The 16,604-nt window shown below is 36.7% G+C and overlaps 1 protein-coding gene across 2 annotated transcripts in view; it reads left to right on the top strand.

The window, feature by feature from the left end:
- LOC117990800 (uncharacterized) overlaps nucleotides 1-16,604 on the top strand; it is a 117,153-nt gene that overhangs the window by 88,675 nt on the left and 11,874 nt on the right. Inside the window, exons 7-9 of one of the 2 annotated variants that reach the window (XM_069500776.1) lie at nucleotides 4,583-4,648; nucleotides 9,997-10,081; nucleotides 15,196-15,264. In XM_069500776.1, coding sequence (XP_069356877.1) covers nucleotides 4,583-4,648; nucleotides 9,997-10,081; nucleotides 15,196-15,226 — 182 coding nt within the window. In that variant the 3' untranslated portion in view covers nucleotides 15,227-15,264. Of the gene's footprint in view, nucleotides 1-4,582; nucleotides 4,649-9,996; nucleotides 10,082-15,195; nucleotides 15,265-16,604 lie in introns of those variants that run through there. The other variant, XM_069500768.1, reaches the window with a different exon arrangement.

Genomic DNA, 16,604 nt, shown 5'->3' with positions numbered 1-16,604 from the left:
TTTGATTTTCCGGGATAAAAATAGCCTATGTCTTCAGTCTACCTATCCAGGGTATAATCTATCTCCATTCTAAATTTCATGCAAATCAGTTCAGCCGTTTTTGTCTTACCATAGGCGTGATTGAGTAACAAACATCCAAACATCCAAACATCTACACTTTCACATTTATAATATTAAGTATTAGGATTAGGATTAGGATTAACACAACATATATTATATACAGTTATATATACAGCAGTAAGTCAGTCAACAGCAGTCTATCAGTTGACGACGACGACTATTATCACAAATCTCCATTCAGTCTTACCATAGACGTGTCATTACTATGTCGGAACTCGGAACCCTAATAAACTAACTCGGAAACCAAGTTTGTTTGACACGGTCATAAGTTATTCTCTGCGAATCTTGTGTAAATTACACAAACTTATGTAACGTGTAAAGTTACACAACTTTGTAAGTTCATGCGTTACAAAAGGGACGGCTTATGAGTTAATTATAAAAAGGGATAAGAGATGCAAGTTTATTTGTAAAGGACTCAGTCTACCTATATCAATCCAGTTACAATGCTCAGATGTAAGTACTTTAATATTTCAATGGGGTGTGTGATTTTTCGACGACATTTACTGGAACTGACATTACTGAATCATAGAAATATATTTTGTTTTGATCAGTATGCTGAGAGATCTCTATAGACTTTACATAGGTTGAGCCATCCTATCCATCGTATCCATCGAGCCTCCCTACTTTGACTTTGCTCAGACATTACTTTGAGTTAAAACGAGACAGATTTATAGCAGAGACATAACTCTATTTCTAACTTCGTCTAACTCATTAGGTATACACTGTATAGATTTCAGCTTCAAAGCTAAAACGAGACAAGTACTTTTGAATCGTCCAATGAATCGACCACTGGTTCGGAATGCCTTTCCTACCGAAAAGATCCAGCAAGAAATGCGACGGTTGCTCGTTCCGAAGATTTGATGATATGTACAATAATATTAGGTATGCCGTGTACAAAAGTATAATTGCAGTCCTGTGCATTGCTTAGAGTAAAAGATTATTAATACTCGGTCGTGAAATTCAATCTTGGAATAATAAATTACGTATCGGACCCTAAAATTATGTACTTAGACTTACCTAACTTTACCAGAAGTTGCGTAAGTTACATAACTTAATATTGCAACAAAAGGGACAAAGCTTTCGGATTTGATTATAAAAGGGATGCGAGTTAATTTGCCAAGGATGGAAGTTGGTCTCACGAGGGTCACTTTAATAACTTGGGGCGAAAATCATGAAGTGAGTGACCTTACAGTATTGTGATGTAATCATTTAGCGAGCGAACGGGTAGGTACAGTAGGTAGGTACGAAACAGGTCGAGATGGCAATCGGGGTATGAGGCGGGGGGACGCCCCGCATATTCCCACGTCACCCGCACACGCACGCACGGGGTTAACGCCTGGGCTGTGCGGGTGTGCGGGGTTTTCCCACCCCTATTGCTCGACCTGTCGCGTACTATACATTGTCGAACATCCTTTTAAAATAATTGATCATCGTCATCACCTCAACCCATAGACGGAACACGGATCTCTTCTCAGAATGAGAAGCGCTTTGCTATGCTTGGCACCAAAAATAATATTGCATCATCCGTAGTTCCTGAATCACTATAGTTTAGGAATGATGTACCCTACATCATCAGGGTTGAGGAGTTGGGACTTGGAGTTCAAGCATAAAGTCGTTGCTTGGTACCTACAACATTAATTCACTATGAACACTTCCTGAATCTTGACAACTTAGGCGGGCAGTAACCCTGCAGCATCAGGATTAAGGAGTTGGATCCAGAAATTAAAATGGGACCACCACCTTAACACCCTCTGTTGATAAAAAAAAAGTTGCAAATCGGTCCAGAAACCTGGAAAAAAATCGATGTAATACATTAAAAAAAAGTCGAAAAAAAAACGGGCCGAATTGAGAACCACCTTCTTTTTGGAAGTCGGTTAAAAATGGAAACCAATCGCCCCCGTTTACCTACCTAGAGGAGGTCATTAGATCCTTTCTCAATGTAAAGGGTTTACGCAATGACCTATTCCGGATTAACGCGATCTACTTAAGATACCAGGTGTAGTGAAATGAAGATAACGTGTTATCGATAAATTAATATTATGTAGATACCCCAACTACACGATCTATAGGTACTTATTTCACAGCACTAATAGATTTAGAGCACTTTAGAGCAACCGACATAGCTCAACGGGTTGCGAAGCTGAAGTGGCAGGGAACATAGTTCGTAAAACCGATAGACGTTGGGGTACCAAGGTGCTGGAATGGCGATCTCGCACCGGAAAATGCAGTGATGGAAGACCCCTAATAGGTGGACGGACGATATCAGACGAGTCGCATGGAGCCGCTGGATTCAGGCGGCGCAAGACCGTGGCGTGTGGAAGTCCCTACAAGAGACCTATGTCCAGCAGTGGACGTCTATCGGTTGATGATGATGATGACGATGATATAGATACCCCAGTTACACGATCTATAGGTACTTATTTCACAGCACTAATAGATTTATACCCTCTAAAGGCGTAAAAGGTAATAGATGCCATGCTCACGGAGCCATAAAATCGATCCAGTCCAATGAGCTTGACTTATGAGGCCCCTGGGATGCTTATATTATATCCTTAAAACGTCAGAACTATGCCATGAACCCCTTTAAATTACACGAAAATCGCTTTCCCAAATAATAACTATGTTATAATAGTGATAATTGGGTCTTGGACTTGTAGTAATAAAATTTTGTGATTTTTTGTATAGCGGTAGTTTATGGGGCTAGAATTCATTATTAGATAGATGGATGTGACGAAAATTCAACCCCTATAACCAGTGGCGAGCACAGGAGTTCAAGCCAGGGTATGCATTTAGGTATGAACTTATTTTACGGCAGGTTATAATGAAAAATAAGCATTGATTTATTACAATGAGGGTAAGCAGTGCGTTTATGCTTCTATGAGCTGCACGCCACTGCCTATAAGGGAATAAAATATCGATTTGAAATTTGTGTAGTTCACGTGGACAAGGTCACGGGTATAAACTAGTAAATAAATAATTGATCATCGCAGTCAAGATAGTTTCAAGATTTTTCATTATAAGAAAAAAAAAATAGTGGTTTCTTAGCTTTCTCGAAGTAGAGATTGATTATTTTCGTTTAATTCCCTAGCGCGTGCTGAGCCAAATTGCCTTGGTCAACCCGCGGGAGCCGAGAGTAGGTAAATTTTTTATTACTTGAGTTAGAATTAAACTTATTGCTTTTTAAAATACTTAAAAAAGAGGCGGCTTTCCAAGGGGCATTTTTTTGATGGTGATACCTCATAATTCATAGCTAGGTTAGGCGTCCGCCTTCTAATCGGAGGTCGGAGGTTCGATCTCGGGCACGCACCTCTAACTTTTCGGAGTTATGTGCGTTATCACTTGCCTTAACGGTGAAAGCCTCGTGAGAAAACCTGCATGCTTGAGAGTTCGCCATAATGTTCTCAAAGGTGTGTGAAGTCTACTAATCAGCACATGGCCAGCATGGCAGTGGTAAACTATGGCCATAACCCTTCTCACTCTTAGAGGAGACCCGTGCTCTGTAGTGAGCCGGCGATGAGTTGATCATGATGATAATGATGACTCCATGATTTAGTGAAATCTGAACCGATCGGTGCCCGCACTTCGTCCGCGTGGATGTACCAAGGGTTTTAAAAATCCCATGCAGTGCAATTTCACTCAAGTATCTGTACAGACCTTCGCTTCGCTCGGTCAATTAAATTCTGTGTGTTAGATCACTGGTTTATTGTTAGTAAAAATATAAATAGCTAAGTAACTAATGACTAATTAACTAAATTAAATTAGTAAAAAGTAAGTATATTTTAATGATTTCATTACTCTTATCACATTTTATCATGATAAAATATAATTGACAATAGATTTTACAGCACATACGTTACGAGGTTTACTATGGTCACATGATAACGTGATTTGATACCCACATTGAGAGCAGTTGATTGCGTTTCAATGCAGTCACATGATGAAACATACCTACCTATTTATATGAGTCAGGTAGGTACTAAGACCGCTGGTACGCCCGCTTCGCACGGGTGCACTTGCGTATAAAATGGTGGAAACTTAAAAAAATCCACTAAGCATTTTTTGTGACGACACGACGGTGATGATGTTATTAAAGTTTAAAGAACGTAACATATCTAAATGATTAAAGATTTGCAATAAAGGTACAAGTCCGAGGCCGACTTGCAGTCGGCTACAGACTTGTACCTTTCAGCTCTACGAGTAAAACCATGGAAGTGGGATAAAGGAAGAAGTCCGTGGCCAACTTGCAGTCGGCTACAGACTTGTACCTTTCAGCTCTACGGGTAAAACCATGGAAGTGGGATAAAGGTACAAGTCCGTGGCCAACTTGCAGTCGGCTACAGACTTGTACCTTTAAGCTCTACGAGTAAAATCATGGAAGTGGGAATCAGTTTATTACAAACTGTAACTGAGTTGCGAACTGTTCGGAGCCGGAAAGGGATGTAAAACAAAGTTTTTGTTGCAGAGGAGGCGGCTTCAAAGGTCGCCGGGGACACAAAACTGCCGCACAACGAGGCTAACATGATAGTTGGTGAGTCAGTTATTATCACTACTCGATTACACAGAAAGGACTACCTACAACCTACGTTGGTCATTATTAAGCTTCAGTATGAAAGTTGTTCTGATAACTCAAACAGGACTAAAAAACCGGCCAAGTGCAAGTTTGGCTCGCGCAACGAGGGTTCCGTAATCCACTCGTACTTATTTTTTCGACATTTTGCATGAAAACTCAAAAACTATGATGCATAAAAATAAATAAAAATCAGTTTTAGAATGCACAAGTGAAGACCTTTCATAATATGATACCCCACTTGATTTAGTTATCTTACTTCGAAAATTGAAAATACTAATTATTAGTTTATGACCACAAATTAATGTTTGTGTGATGTAACCACAAATTCACGGTTTTCAGATTTTTCCCCTAATGCCAGCTATAAGACCCACCTTCCTGCCAAATTTCATGATTCTAGGTCAAAAAATTGGTCAAAAAGGTCGGGAAGTACCCTGTAGGTTTCTTGACAGACAGACAGACAACAAAGTAATCCTATAAGGGTTCCCTTTTTCCTTTTGAGGTACGGAAAATAAAAAATGTAAAAACAATATTAGAGCTTCAATACTGAAATCTATAAAATATATCTAAGTGGTAATAAAGCGTAAAAGGAGAAAACCGTAATCAGGCGTAATTTGAATAATAATAATTTAATAACATCTGATATAAAATACCCTTTGAAAGTCTTTATAAAGTATCACGAATAATTTAACAGTCCATTAAACGTTAGTTGGATCTCCGAAACAGAAGGTATTTATGTAAATTACGAAGTAGGAATGAGAGTTGGAATCCTTAATAGCCACACTGAGAATTGCGCGCAACTTTACGAATTAAGTCTTCAAAGGGATCGTTTGTAATTTGACCAAAATGGATATTTTAGAATTAGAATGCGTAAGAGATCCTGTTGAAACCGGGAAGATGCTAGGACCACAGAATTGCACGAATAAGACGTAAGATATATATATATATATATATATATATATATATGCCTACTATAATCCATACTAATATTATAAATGCGAAAGTGCGTCTGTCTGTCTGCTAGCTTTTCACGGCTCAACCGTTCAACCGATTATGATGAAATTTGGAACAGACTACAGAGTTAGCTTATATCCCGGGGAAGGACATAGGCTACTTTTTTTCCGGAAGATTAAAGAGTTCCCACGGGATTTAAAAAAAAGTCGCGGGCATCATCTAGTAATAAATAATTAATCTTTATCAAGTAAAGATGGGCGTTATTGGCTATTTCTGGCCACGGTTATTAAACCGCTATTTAGTTACAATAGCGCTATTGATAACAGTTGCCTAGTATCGGTATCAAAGCTGTGTTTCAACTAATTTAATATGCGCACCGTTTTTGTTTGTAGTAAGTAGTAACTTAGCTAGCTGCCGTATCGAATCCGTCTGTAGGTATGGCTAAAGTTTCAAGTCGTGTAAGTGCATTAGAATAATATTGACGATTTCCCTTCATGCTTTTCTAGGCTTAGGACTAGCACAATTTTCAAAAACGTTTAATCAAAGTTTTGTACAACACTAATTATATCACTTAAGTACCTAAAACTATTAAAACTTTATTTTTTATCTTAACACCTTTTTACAATTTTATACACCTACTAAGTTATTTACAAATTATAGTCAATCGTCAATATCACCCACACTACAGGCAAAAGCTACCTAAATAAAACAAAGCAATATCTCAAGACAAAACTTTAGTATTTACTGAATACAAACACCGCTCAAACTATCTAATTAGGTATTAAAACTTTCATCAAAAGTCAAAACAAACAAACGCGCCGTAACACCACCTGATCTGCGCGCGCATATTTCACTAAAATAAAACCAATTTTACTTTCATGAAAATCGTGAAGTAATCACAACCTTAAGTTCATATCAGCAAAGTTTAATTATCATGATCATTGAGGTCAAACTATATTGGACGCTTGCACGGATAGTTTGCCACAGTCAAGTTAACCAACAACATTTCACAAAGATTGATAAACGAAAAACGACCTTATTTTTATTAGTCTAAGGCTTAACTGTAATAAGCTTGATAGATCAAACCTTAATGGACAAGTACTTGAACAGTTAACCAAACAAATTAGCGCCTTAGTGTAATAGACATAAGGTCGTTTTTGGTTTATCAATTTTCGTGAAATGTTCTTAGTTAAGTTACTAAGCCGGTAGCCATTAGCCAATAGCCATTAGCCAATAACCGCTCCTTCTCAGCTTTCAGTGAAAGAAAGAAAGAGAAGGCATAATTATTGCGTTTCTAGTTACCAAAAAACCAAACAATGCATTGTCAGTTGCCAGTTGGCAGCGTTGCGTTGTCAGGTGGTTCGTCATAGATGATATCTGTTAACCGTTGCTAGCTACGACAATAACGCTATGGTACGCTAAAGGCATGGCAGCGGTTTTCAGTTAAGTTAAGCTATAGCGGACACATGTCTATTATCAAGATATCAAATTATAATAATTGTTAAAATATATCAAATTAATTCTATCAATAGAACAAAACTAATGATATCTGAGATGATATCCAATGAAAATTAAACACTATAATTTACCTAATAGCTATACTTAGAGCATCATTAGTTAACTTATTTAGAGTCAAAATTAAAAAGAAAAATAAATAATTTATGTCAAAATTTCACGTCACAAAATCACACACAAAATGGTATATAAAAAAAAGTGAAAACAAATATGTCAAATGGTATAGTATCTATCATGATCTATCAGGAATATACTACTCTCTAACGAGAGATCACTTAATTATTATCATTTCATTACATCCCGTATACAGAAGTGAGCGTTTCCAGCTAATGTAAAGTCAGCCACCGACTGTGAGCATGCAGGCTCACTGTGGTCCCCTGTGAACTGAAGTGTGTGACCTGTCAAGTAAAATGTGAACGTGAAGTTAGGCTACATTTTCGTTCACACTATACTGACAATACGTTGTAGCTAACTAGCTACGCAGCCAGTCTGCGTCCGTGACGCCTAGAGTTCACAAGGCTAGCCAAGTGCAGATTGGCAGATTACAGACACCTTTGAAATGTTATGCCGGTTTCCCTAACTCCAAAAAGTTAAAGATGCGTGTCCCAGTTGAACCCTAGAATTCCTCCCTCTATGTTGCCACTGTCTAGCTTCCTATTAGCACCTATGCAACTGTATTATTATGTAGTCACCATAATATTATGACTTTACCCTTTGACATTATACAGGGTGTAACCAGAAAAAACGTAGGCAGGTGATAGTGCTGATGATTACTGATATGATTAAAAAACGAGAAAAAATAAATAAAAAAGTATCCTATATATTGTAAAAGTTCACGAAATATTGCAAATAAAACATCTAACTGAAGCTAGAAGTCAACGAACTTTGCGTAAGTAGGCCATTCGGAGTCAATGCCACGTCGTAGGTGGGGCATTGCCTCAAGTTTTTAACGCTATACATTGCGGATTTGATAAATACTAAATCACTAAAACCACAAAATGAGGCAACTGGTAATTGGTATTGGATTGTATTTAGATAGTATAACAATAACGCTAAGTTTTTGCTAGCATTCTGGTTACATTCTGTATGCTAAGTGAAAGACCAGCAGAATAATATGAAAAAACTTGTTAAATGACTATGAACACTGATCAAAGTTTCGATTATTAAAATGAGGCAAATGGTTATTGGTATTGGATTGTATTTAAATAGTATCTAGGTATAAAAAAAGCTTAAAAGCTTATAACAATAACGCTAAGTTTTTGCTAGCGTTCTGGTTACTGTAGCTGGTTATGCTAAGTGAGAGACCAGTAGAATAATATGTATTAAACAGAAATTGTTAATGATATCTATGAATGGACACTGATCAAACTTTCGAATAACAAACAAGTAAATTAGTTAAGTTGTCTATGATTGCCTTCTGCAAATTCAATCTATTCTTCGTGAAGTAAGTCACAATATTTACTTTGCAATATAGCCACATTATTTTAGGCGTTATGTTGATGAGTTGTTGAGTAATCCCCCTCGTATATTTCCTTTCGTCTAATTTTGATACAAAGTTAAGCCCGACGTCCGCTGAGGCGTAACTCGCTAGATTTGAGCGCGGTTAGCAATTTACAACAGTAGGTACGTACTGAAGCGTTAAGGACGCAGGTGTTTGTTGAATTGCTTGGAGGGAATTATTTTGAGTTCTTTGGAAACATTTCGTATTAATACCGGGGTACATAAATGGCTTTATTTTGAGCTATTTTTGTCACTTTGCTAAGTGAATTCTATTATTTTCTTCTCGTGGAAGTTGGTTTTTACCTTTCTCATTTTTCTGGTTTTACGTAATACGAAGTTATTTGCCTCCTCGTTTCTAACAATTTCAATCCGCTGCCTAGGAATTAGGACATGCCAAATGTCAACCCGATCCGTCCAGTAGTTTGAGCTATGCGTTGATAGATCAGTCAGTCAGTCAGTCACCTTTTCCTTTTATATATTTAAATTTCTTTTGGATTAGTTAGTAAAGTAAAGTAAAGTAAAATACTTTATTGTACATCAAACCCAAAACAATATAAATATAACAAAGATGTTTGCAAGTACAATAGGCGGCCTTATCGCTAAAATAGCGTTCTCTTCCAGGCAACCTGGTAGAGGATATTATAAAAAATTAAAGAAAGCGAAAGGGGTGTACTAATTAAATAAAGTAAATACACATAATATACGCATGTATATATATAAAAATAAAAATACGACAGTAAATAAGAGAGCAATAGACGACAGATAAGTGGAATAAAAAGTAAAAATAAATATATAAACACATCAAATGGAGGATAAATAAAATAACTTCAATTTCGTTTTGAAAATTGATAGAGATTTAGACTGTTTGATATCCAAGGGGAGAGAATTCCATAGCAGTATAGCAGTACCAGTAAATGATTTACCATAATAAGAAAAGGAGTGTGTAGTAGGGATGGTATGGATATATGTATAATTTCGGATCCGGATACGGATATGGATATTGGTAAAATATAATATCGGTTTCGGTTACGGTTATGGATATTAAATTATTTCGGATTATCCGACAGTTTCGGTTACGGATATTAATTTTTTAAGGAACTGTAAAATGAAATACAAATAAGATTATATTCGACTTTAATTGTACCTTGTAGGTTTCGCAATCTGTCATACAAGTAATTCTTTCTTACAGCCGAAAACTATCCGAAACTTTTATTTCGGATTCGTTTACGGTTACGGATATTTTTTTATTTCGGATATACGATAGTTTCGGTTACGGATATGGATATCCATAACAACACTAGTGTGTAGGCACTTTCAGTAATGTATTGTTTTGTTTCCAGATATCGTCATTCCGTCGCTGCTGATAGCGGCGCTGTTCATTGGAAACGCGTTCATCGTGCTCATCATATACAAATATAGAAAACGGTAAGATTCTTCGTCATTTGTCTAATCATCATCATGATCATAATCAACCCATTACTCGCCCACTAATGGGCACGGGTCTTCTCTCAGAGTGAGAAGAGTTTTGGCCATAGTCTACCACGCTAACCAAGTGCGGATTGGCAGACTTCACATCGCCTTTGAGAACATTATGGAGAACTCTCAGGCAAGTAAGTTTCGTCACGATTTTTTCTTTCACCTATAAAGCAATTGATATTTAATTACGCACATAACTCCAAAAAGTTAGAGGTGCGTGCCCGGAATCGACTCCCCGCCTCCGATTATAAGGCGGACGTCCTAACCACTAGGCTATCACAGCTTAGCTTAGCTTGTAGCTTTAGTTTTAAGTAATTATTTACTATCATCATTACATCTTACAAATCGCGGGTGTAAAGGCAAGTCATCAGTGGCGAAGGGTGAAAATCTGATAAAGGGAAGCCGGAAACGTACTTACCTAAAAGAATATCAGCTGTTCGATTTTTGTTTTCAAAACTTAATTTAGAAAAATTACTATCGTTACGTAACAAGAAATCTGTTAAACAACAATCTATGTGAATTAAGGCCATTTCTGATTTTGGCTTACCAAACTGAATCAAAATTACCGTGAACTTACCACTTATAAGTTATTAATCACATCCCCAATTTATTATATCAAAATAAAACACCACTAACAACTTAAACAAACAAGCATGGCCGCTTCACAAAAACAAATGTATCAATATCAAATCACCCTTCAAAATACAAAATACTCAAAATAGTAGCATGTACCTGTTAAAACAATAGTATTAATATAATTTTTAATTTGGAGGTATTATAGGGTAACTCGGATCCAACCGAGTTATTTACGTCAAATTTGTCTGACCTGTCAGAGTTCCAAATTCGTATTCGCTACTGGGCCAGACTAAATTGGTGTGCTCTTTATTAGTCGACCGTAGAGCGAGACAGACCTAGTTCGTTCCTTTCGCTTTCGCTAGGGAAATGAAAGAGATAAATACTAAGCAAAAATCTAACTAGGGAATCCGATATTTTACGGCTTGTATGGTGTAGGACTGTAGGTGTATGTTACTTACATTAGCTGTTATGTTTTTAACTTAAATTAGTACTTAATAACAACAAAAAAAAAATAGCATTTGTGACGATCGAACCTTTGTATTTACGAATGTATTACGGAATTTATGTGAATAGTACCTACTTACGCTATATTATGCCAATTCTTAAAGGGAAGCCGATAGGAATCGTGTTATATTGACTCTTCGCCGCTGCAAGTCATTAATTAGTATTGCCTTTGTACCTTTTTACCTTTATACCCACGAAATTCAATAATTGACAATTAAAAAGTGTACAATGGTACCTAGTTTCAATAAATGACTTTGACTTTGTCTTGGACTATACTATATGTACTAGAATACTCGCGCCTTGCCTATCAGGAATATTAACCGTGCTTCCTCGGAAATTATGCTACAAAACTTATCTTTATTTGCGCCATGATTGTTTAATGTTATTTCGTTTAAAAGGTCGCTTTTGTAGGGTTGGTGATTCAAACCATTCCGATAAAACGTTTGGCGATAAGTCACGCTTCGTAAACAAATTGGTGTTTAAACTTTAAATAGCCTTTTCTTTGAGCACGTTTTAATATTTGAACCTACTTTCAAATTATGCTGTAATCAGACGGTTCGGTTCATACTTCGTTGGTATCGATTCATTTTATAAGTTTAATCTATAAACAACAAATAGGTACATTTTTGTATTTTAATTTTAATCTTCTTAATATATAAAAGGAAAAGGTGACTGACTGATCTACCAACGCACAGCTCAAACTACTGGACGGATCGGGCTGAAATTTGGCATGCAGATAGCTATTATGACGTAGGCATCCGCTAAGGAAGAATTTTCGAAAATTCAACCCCGGGGGTGAAAATATAGGGGTTTGAAATTAGACTATAGTCCACGCCGACGAAGTCGCGAGCACAAGCTAGTTTTTTAATAAAATATGTTAGTAGGATAGGCAATAGGCATGCGGTAACCTTTAATCGATGAAAAATGTAATGAAATCTAATTTTGTTAAGTATTTAATTCTCCTTTTGTTATTTATTTAAGGGTAGAGTCGCCAACTGTTTTGCATAAACTCTTTGAAAATTAAATCAAAGTAATCTTTATGCAAATTAACATTTAGATACGACCTCTTTCGAAGCATCAAAATTTTGACTGTAACTAAATTACCAACAGTTCGAATCCAAGAAATTCTATTCTATTCCGTAACTTTATACCGAGCGCGACAGATAGGACGCGTTGTTAGAAATGTAATTGGTGCGGTCAAGGTTAATTGATCAATGACAGTTTTGTGAGTCACGTGGTACCTTTGTATGCAACGTGATAACCTCAGGACACGAAACAGAGCGTGCCACGTGATATAACTTCACGAAGTAGACGAGTATATTGATCAAACTTTCCAGTAACTGCAAGTTCAGGCTGCCCTGCTAATATTAGCATAGCTTCATTTTCATAATTCATGTAATTTTTTTGAAACAATTATTCTCTTGGATCTCACATGTTTTTCCTCTCGACGCATTCTTGCACATTCCTGGTGGATAATAGCCAAAACTATGTCTATCGTTAAGATTTAGTGAAAGTAACTCACTTTGTCTAGGTTTAGGTAGCTTTATAGCGAGCGTGACAGATGGAATGCTTTGTCGGAAATGTAATTAGTGCAGTCGAGGTTAGTTGACCGGTAACAGTTTGGTGAGTCACGTGGTTCCTTTGTATGCAACGTGATAACATCAGGACTCGAAATAGAGCGTGGCACGTGATAGGTATAACTTCACGAAGTAGACGAGTATGTTGATCAAACTTTCCAGTAACTGCAAGATTTGGGTGACAATGCCGATTATTTTCATAACTCCTTTAACTTTTTCTACTAGTTTTCTACTATAGCTATTATGAGCTAATTAATAAAAATGAAATGATTATTCTGTCGGGTTTCATACATTCTTCTTAGTATGGCATTCTTGCACACCCCAGTCAGAAATAGTGAAAATAATTCACTTTATCTTGTTTAGGGAGTTTCATAGCGAGCGTGACGAATAGAACGCTTTACAGAAATATTTTTTCTGTGGAATGGTTTGTTACTTGAATTTAATTGGACCGGTCGAGGTTAATTGATCAGTTGATGAGTAACAGTTTAGTGAGTCGGATGAGTCACGTGGTTCCTTTGTATGTAACGTGATAACCTCAGGACACGTAACAGAACCTGTCACGTGACATAACTTCATGGTAGACGAATGTATTGATCAAACTTCGCAGTAACTGCAGGAAGCGGTTTCTGTCTATATATTATATTTTATTATTTATTCCCGCGACTTCGTCCGCGTGGACTACACAAATTTAAGGTAAATTTTCAAAAATCCTTTAGCGGATACCAACGTCAAATAGCTATCTGCATGCCAAATTTCAGCTTAATTCGTCCGGTGGTTTGAACTGGGCGTTGATAGATCAGTCAGTCAGTCAGTCAGCTTTTGCAGCAGATGAATGTTAGAACAACTGATTATTGATCCCACTTCTGATCTTTGGTGAAAAGTTCTACAAGGCTGAGGGCAGTAATTTTTGGATTTTGGTTCTATGGACTATGGATAACCTTGCTAGTTGTCTAATCACGATTCAGATCACGATTAGAAGCACAACACTATATTAAACCTATTAGTATTAAACCTACTAGTATTAAACCTATGTTTAGCACGGCCGCATCGTGCAAAGTGCCTTGTGGGTGGCAGTTAGCACACGTCACAGAAAGTGGGCATTTGTTTGGACCTGGAAAAAATATCTTCAATTAATAATTTAATTCAATTAAGTCTTGGGCATCCGGCTAGGTTAGGTACTCTGGATGACTGGATGCCATTCAAATTACCAACTCTTCTGAATGTTAGAACAACTGACTCTTGATCCCACTTCTGATTTTGGTGTTGACATTTATTTTTAATCCACTGAAGGTTTTATACAAAATATATTTTAATATCACTCAGTGAAGGAGCAATGTAGAACCAACCAATGTCAAACAAGCTCGGTGGCTATCATTCAGTGTTAGACACTGAGTTAGCGAATCACCCCACTGGGAAAAGTATCTTCAATAAATAAATAATTTAATACAGTTTAGTCTTGGTGATTCAGCTAGGTTGACTGGATGCCATTCAAATTACCAACTCTTCTGAATGTTAGAACAACTGACTATTGATCCCACTTCTGATCTTTGGTGAAAAACTCTACAAGTAATTTCTGGATTTTAGTTCTATGGACTCTGGATAGCCCTACTAGTTGTCTAATCACGATTCAGTACACGATCAGAAGTACAATACAGTAGGTACACCTATATTTAGCACGGTCGCGTTGTATATACAAGGTGGCTTGTTGGTGGCAGTTAGTACACGTCATAGGAAGTAGCTCCATTAACGGTGATTTGTGACCAGGGCGTTTCGTTTGTTTGCACTTGGAAAATACGTCCAGTAAATTATTGTATTGATTTTTCAGCACGCCGTACTTAGTTTACGTTGCCTTGTAATTTAAACAGTTTTTAAGGTTCCGTACCTCAAAAGGAAAAAGGAACCATTATATGTAGGATCACTTTGTTGTCTGTCTGTCTGTCTGTCTGTCTGTTCGTCTGTCTATCGTGTTGTCAAGAAAACCTATAGGGTACTTCCCGTTGACCTAGAATCATGTGGCAAGTAGGTAGGTAACCTACCTGCCACAAGTAAAGGAATACATCCAAATCCGTTACATCTCACAGAAAAAAATTAAAATGTGTTTATCAACAAAAATAATATAAATTGAAAATTAAAAAAAACAAAATTTTCAATTTTCAAAGTAAGATAACTATACCAAGTCGGGTATCATATGAAAGATCTTTGCCTGTATATTCTATTTTTATTTATTTTTACTTTTACGCATCAGAGAGATCGCAATAATAACTTAGTTTCAACAACAACAGGCTCAGTAGAGTAGGCTTTACAAACCTGTGGTCAAACCTTGGTCAAGCCTAGATTTTTGAGTCTTGTCTGCGTGAGATAAAAATATTTTACTTTTTTTATTTAATCTTTTTTTTTTTGGTTTAGCATGCCACCAATGGAACCGATACTTGTCTAGTGGCCAGACTTGATCGAGCTTAACTGTAGAGGCTGAAGAAACTTGTACGTAAATATCTATTTTATAGTAAGAGAACGCTCTACAAAGCCGAAACGTCATTCTAAAGGTCGATGTACATTATTTTCTGCCGCGTACCTACTGTACTTTCTTAAATGTCAGAAGTGTATTGTAGACTCAGAATAAGGACTGTTAGAAGTAGCCCTATTGTGACACTTACTGTAAGAGCGAGATAGCTTAATGCATTTAAGCTCTTGTTAGAACGTGACAAAATGATTATGCTTTGTCCTTATCACCGTGGCCACTTTTTTTTGTTTGTCAAAATGTATTTGTACGTGAGTATTTGACAAACAACGTGAAGTGTAGAAGGAATGACATTTCACAAGTAAGAAAATCTACTTGAGCGAGAGGGACTGAGGGGGCCATGCTAGTTGCAAATCTAGACATATCGGTGATTGTAGAGTGTAGACATGCGCTAGAAAGTATCCCAATGAGCTAAACTTGCTTTATATAATTATTATCGCTTTGATGTTTGGGATAAAAGTAGCCTACTCTCCAGGTCTTTAACTGTTTACTATGCCAATGCAAAAAACCAGCCAAGTGCGAGTCAGGCTCGCGCAATGAGGGTTCCGTATTACAATCGTATTTTTCCGACATTATGCATGATAATTCCAAAACTATGATGCATAAAGATAAATAAAAATCTGTTTTAGAATGTACAAGTGAAGCCCTTTCATATGATACCCCACTTGATATAGTCACTCACTTCGAATGTTGAAAATACTAATTATTAGTTCATGACCACAATTTTTTTTGTGTGATCTAACCCTAAATTCGCGGTTGCAGATTTTTCCCCAAATGTTAGCTATAAGATCTACCTACCTGCCAAATTTCATGATTCTAGGTCAACGGGAAGTACCATGTAGGTTTCTTGACAGACAGACAGACAGACAACAAAGTAATCCTATAAGGGTTCCGTTTTTCCTTTTGAGGTACGGAACCCTAAAAATCACTTGAAAGACAAACCAACAAACTAATAAACCAACAAACAAACACACTTTAATAATATGGGTAGCGATCGTTCAATCACTCGAGGTACCGTCGACAGTATAATATGTTTTATTTAGGTTTTTTTATCCTACATTATTAAATTATCTGATGGCTAATACTTACTTATCATTAGATAAAATACATACGTATTTATCAGTAGATATGTTATCAAAAGCAGTATAGAATTAGGCTTAATCGATAGAAATCTACACTAATATTATAAAGAGGAAAACTTTGTTTGTTTGTTTGTTTGTTTGTTTGTTTGTTTGTTTGTTTGTTTGTACTGAATAGGCTCAAAAACTACTGGACCGATTTTAAAAATTCTTTCACC

Source organism: Maniola hyperantus, chromosome 1 (assembly GCF_902806685.2).
Source record: "Maniola hyperantus chromosome 1, iAphHyp1.2, whole genome shotgun sequence".
Lineage (NCBI taxonomy): Eukaryota > Metazoa > Arthropoda > Insecta > Lepidoptera > Nymphalidae > Maniola > Maniola hyperantus.
This window is presented reverse-complemented; position numbering and strand designations above follow the sequence as displayed.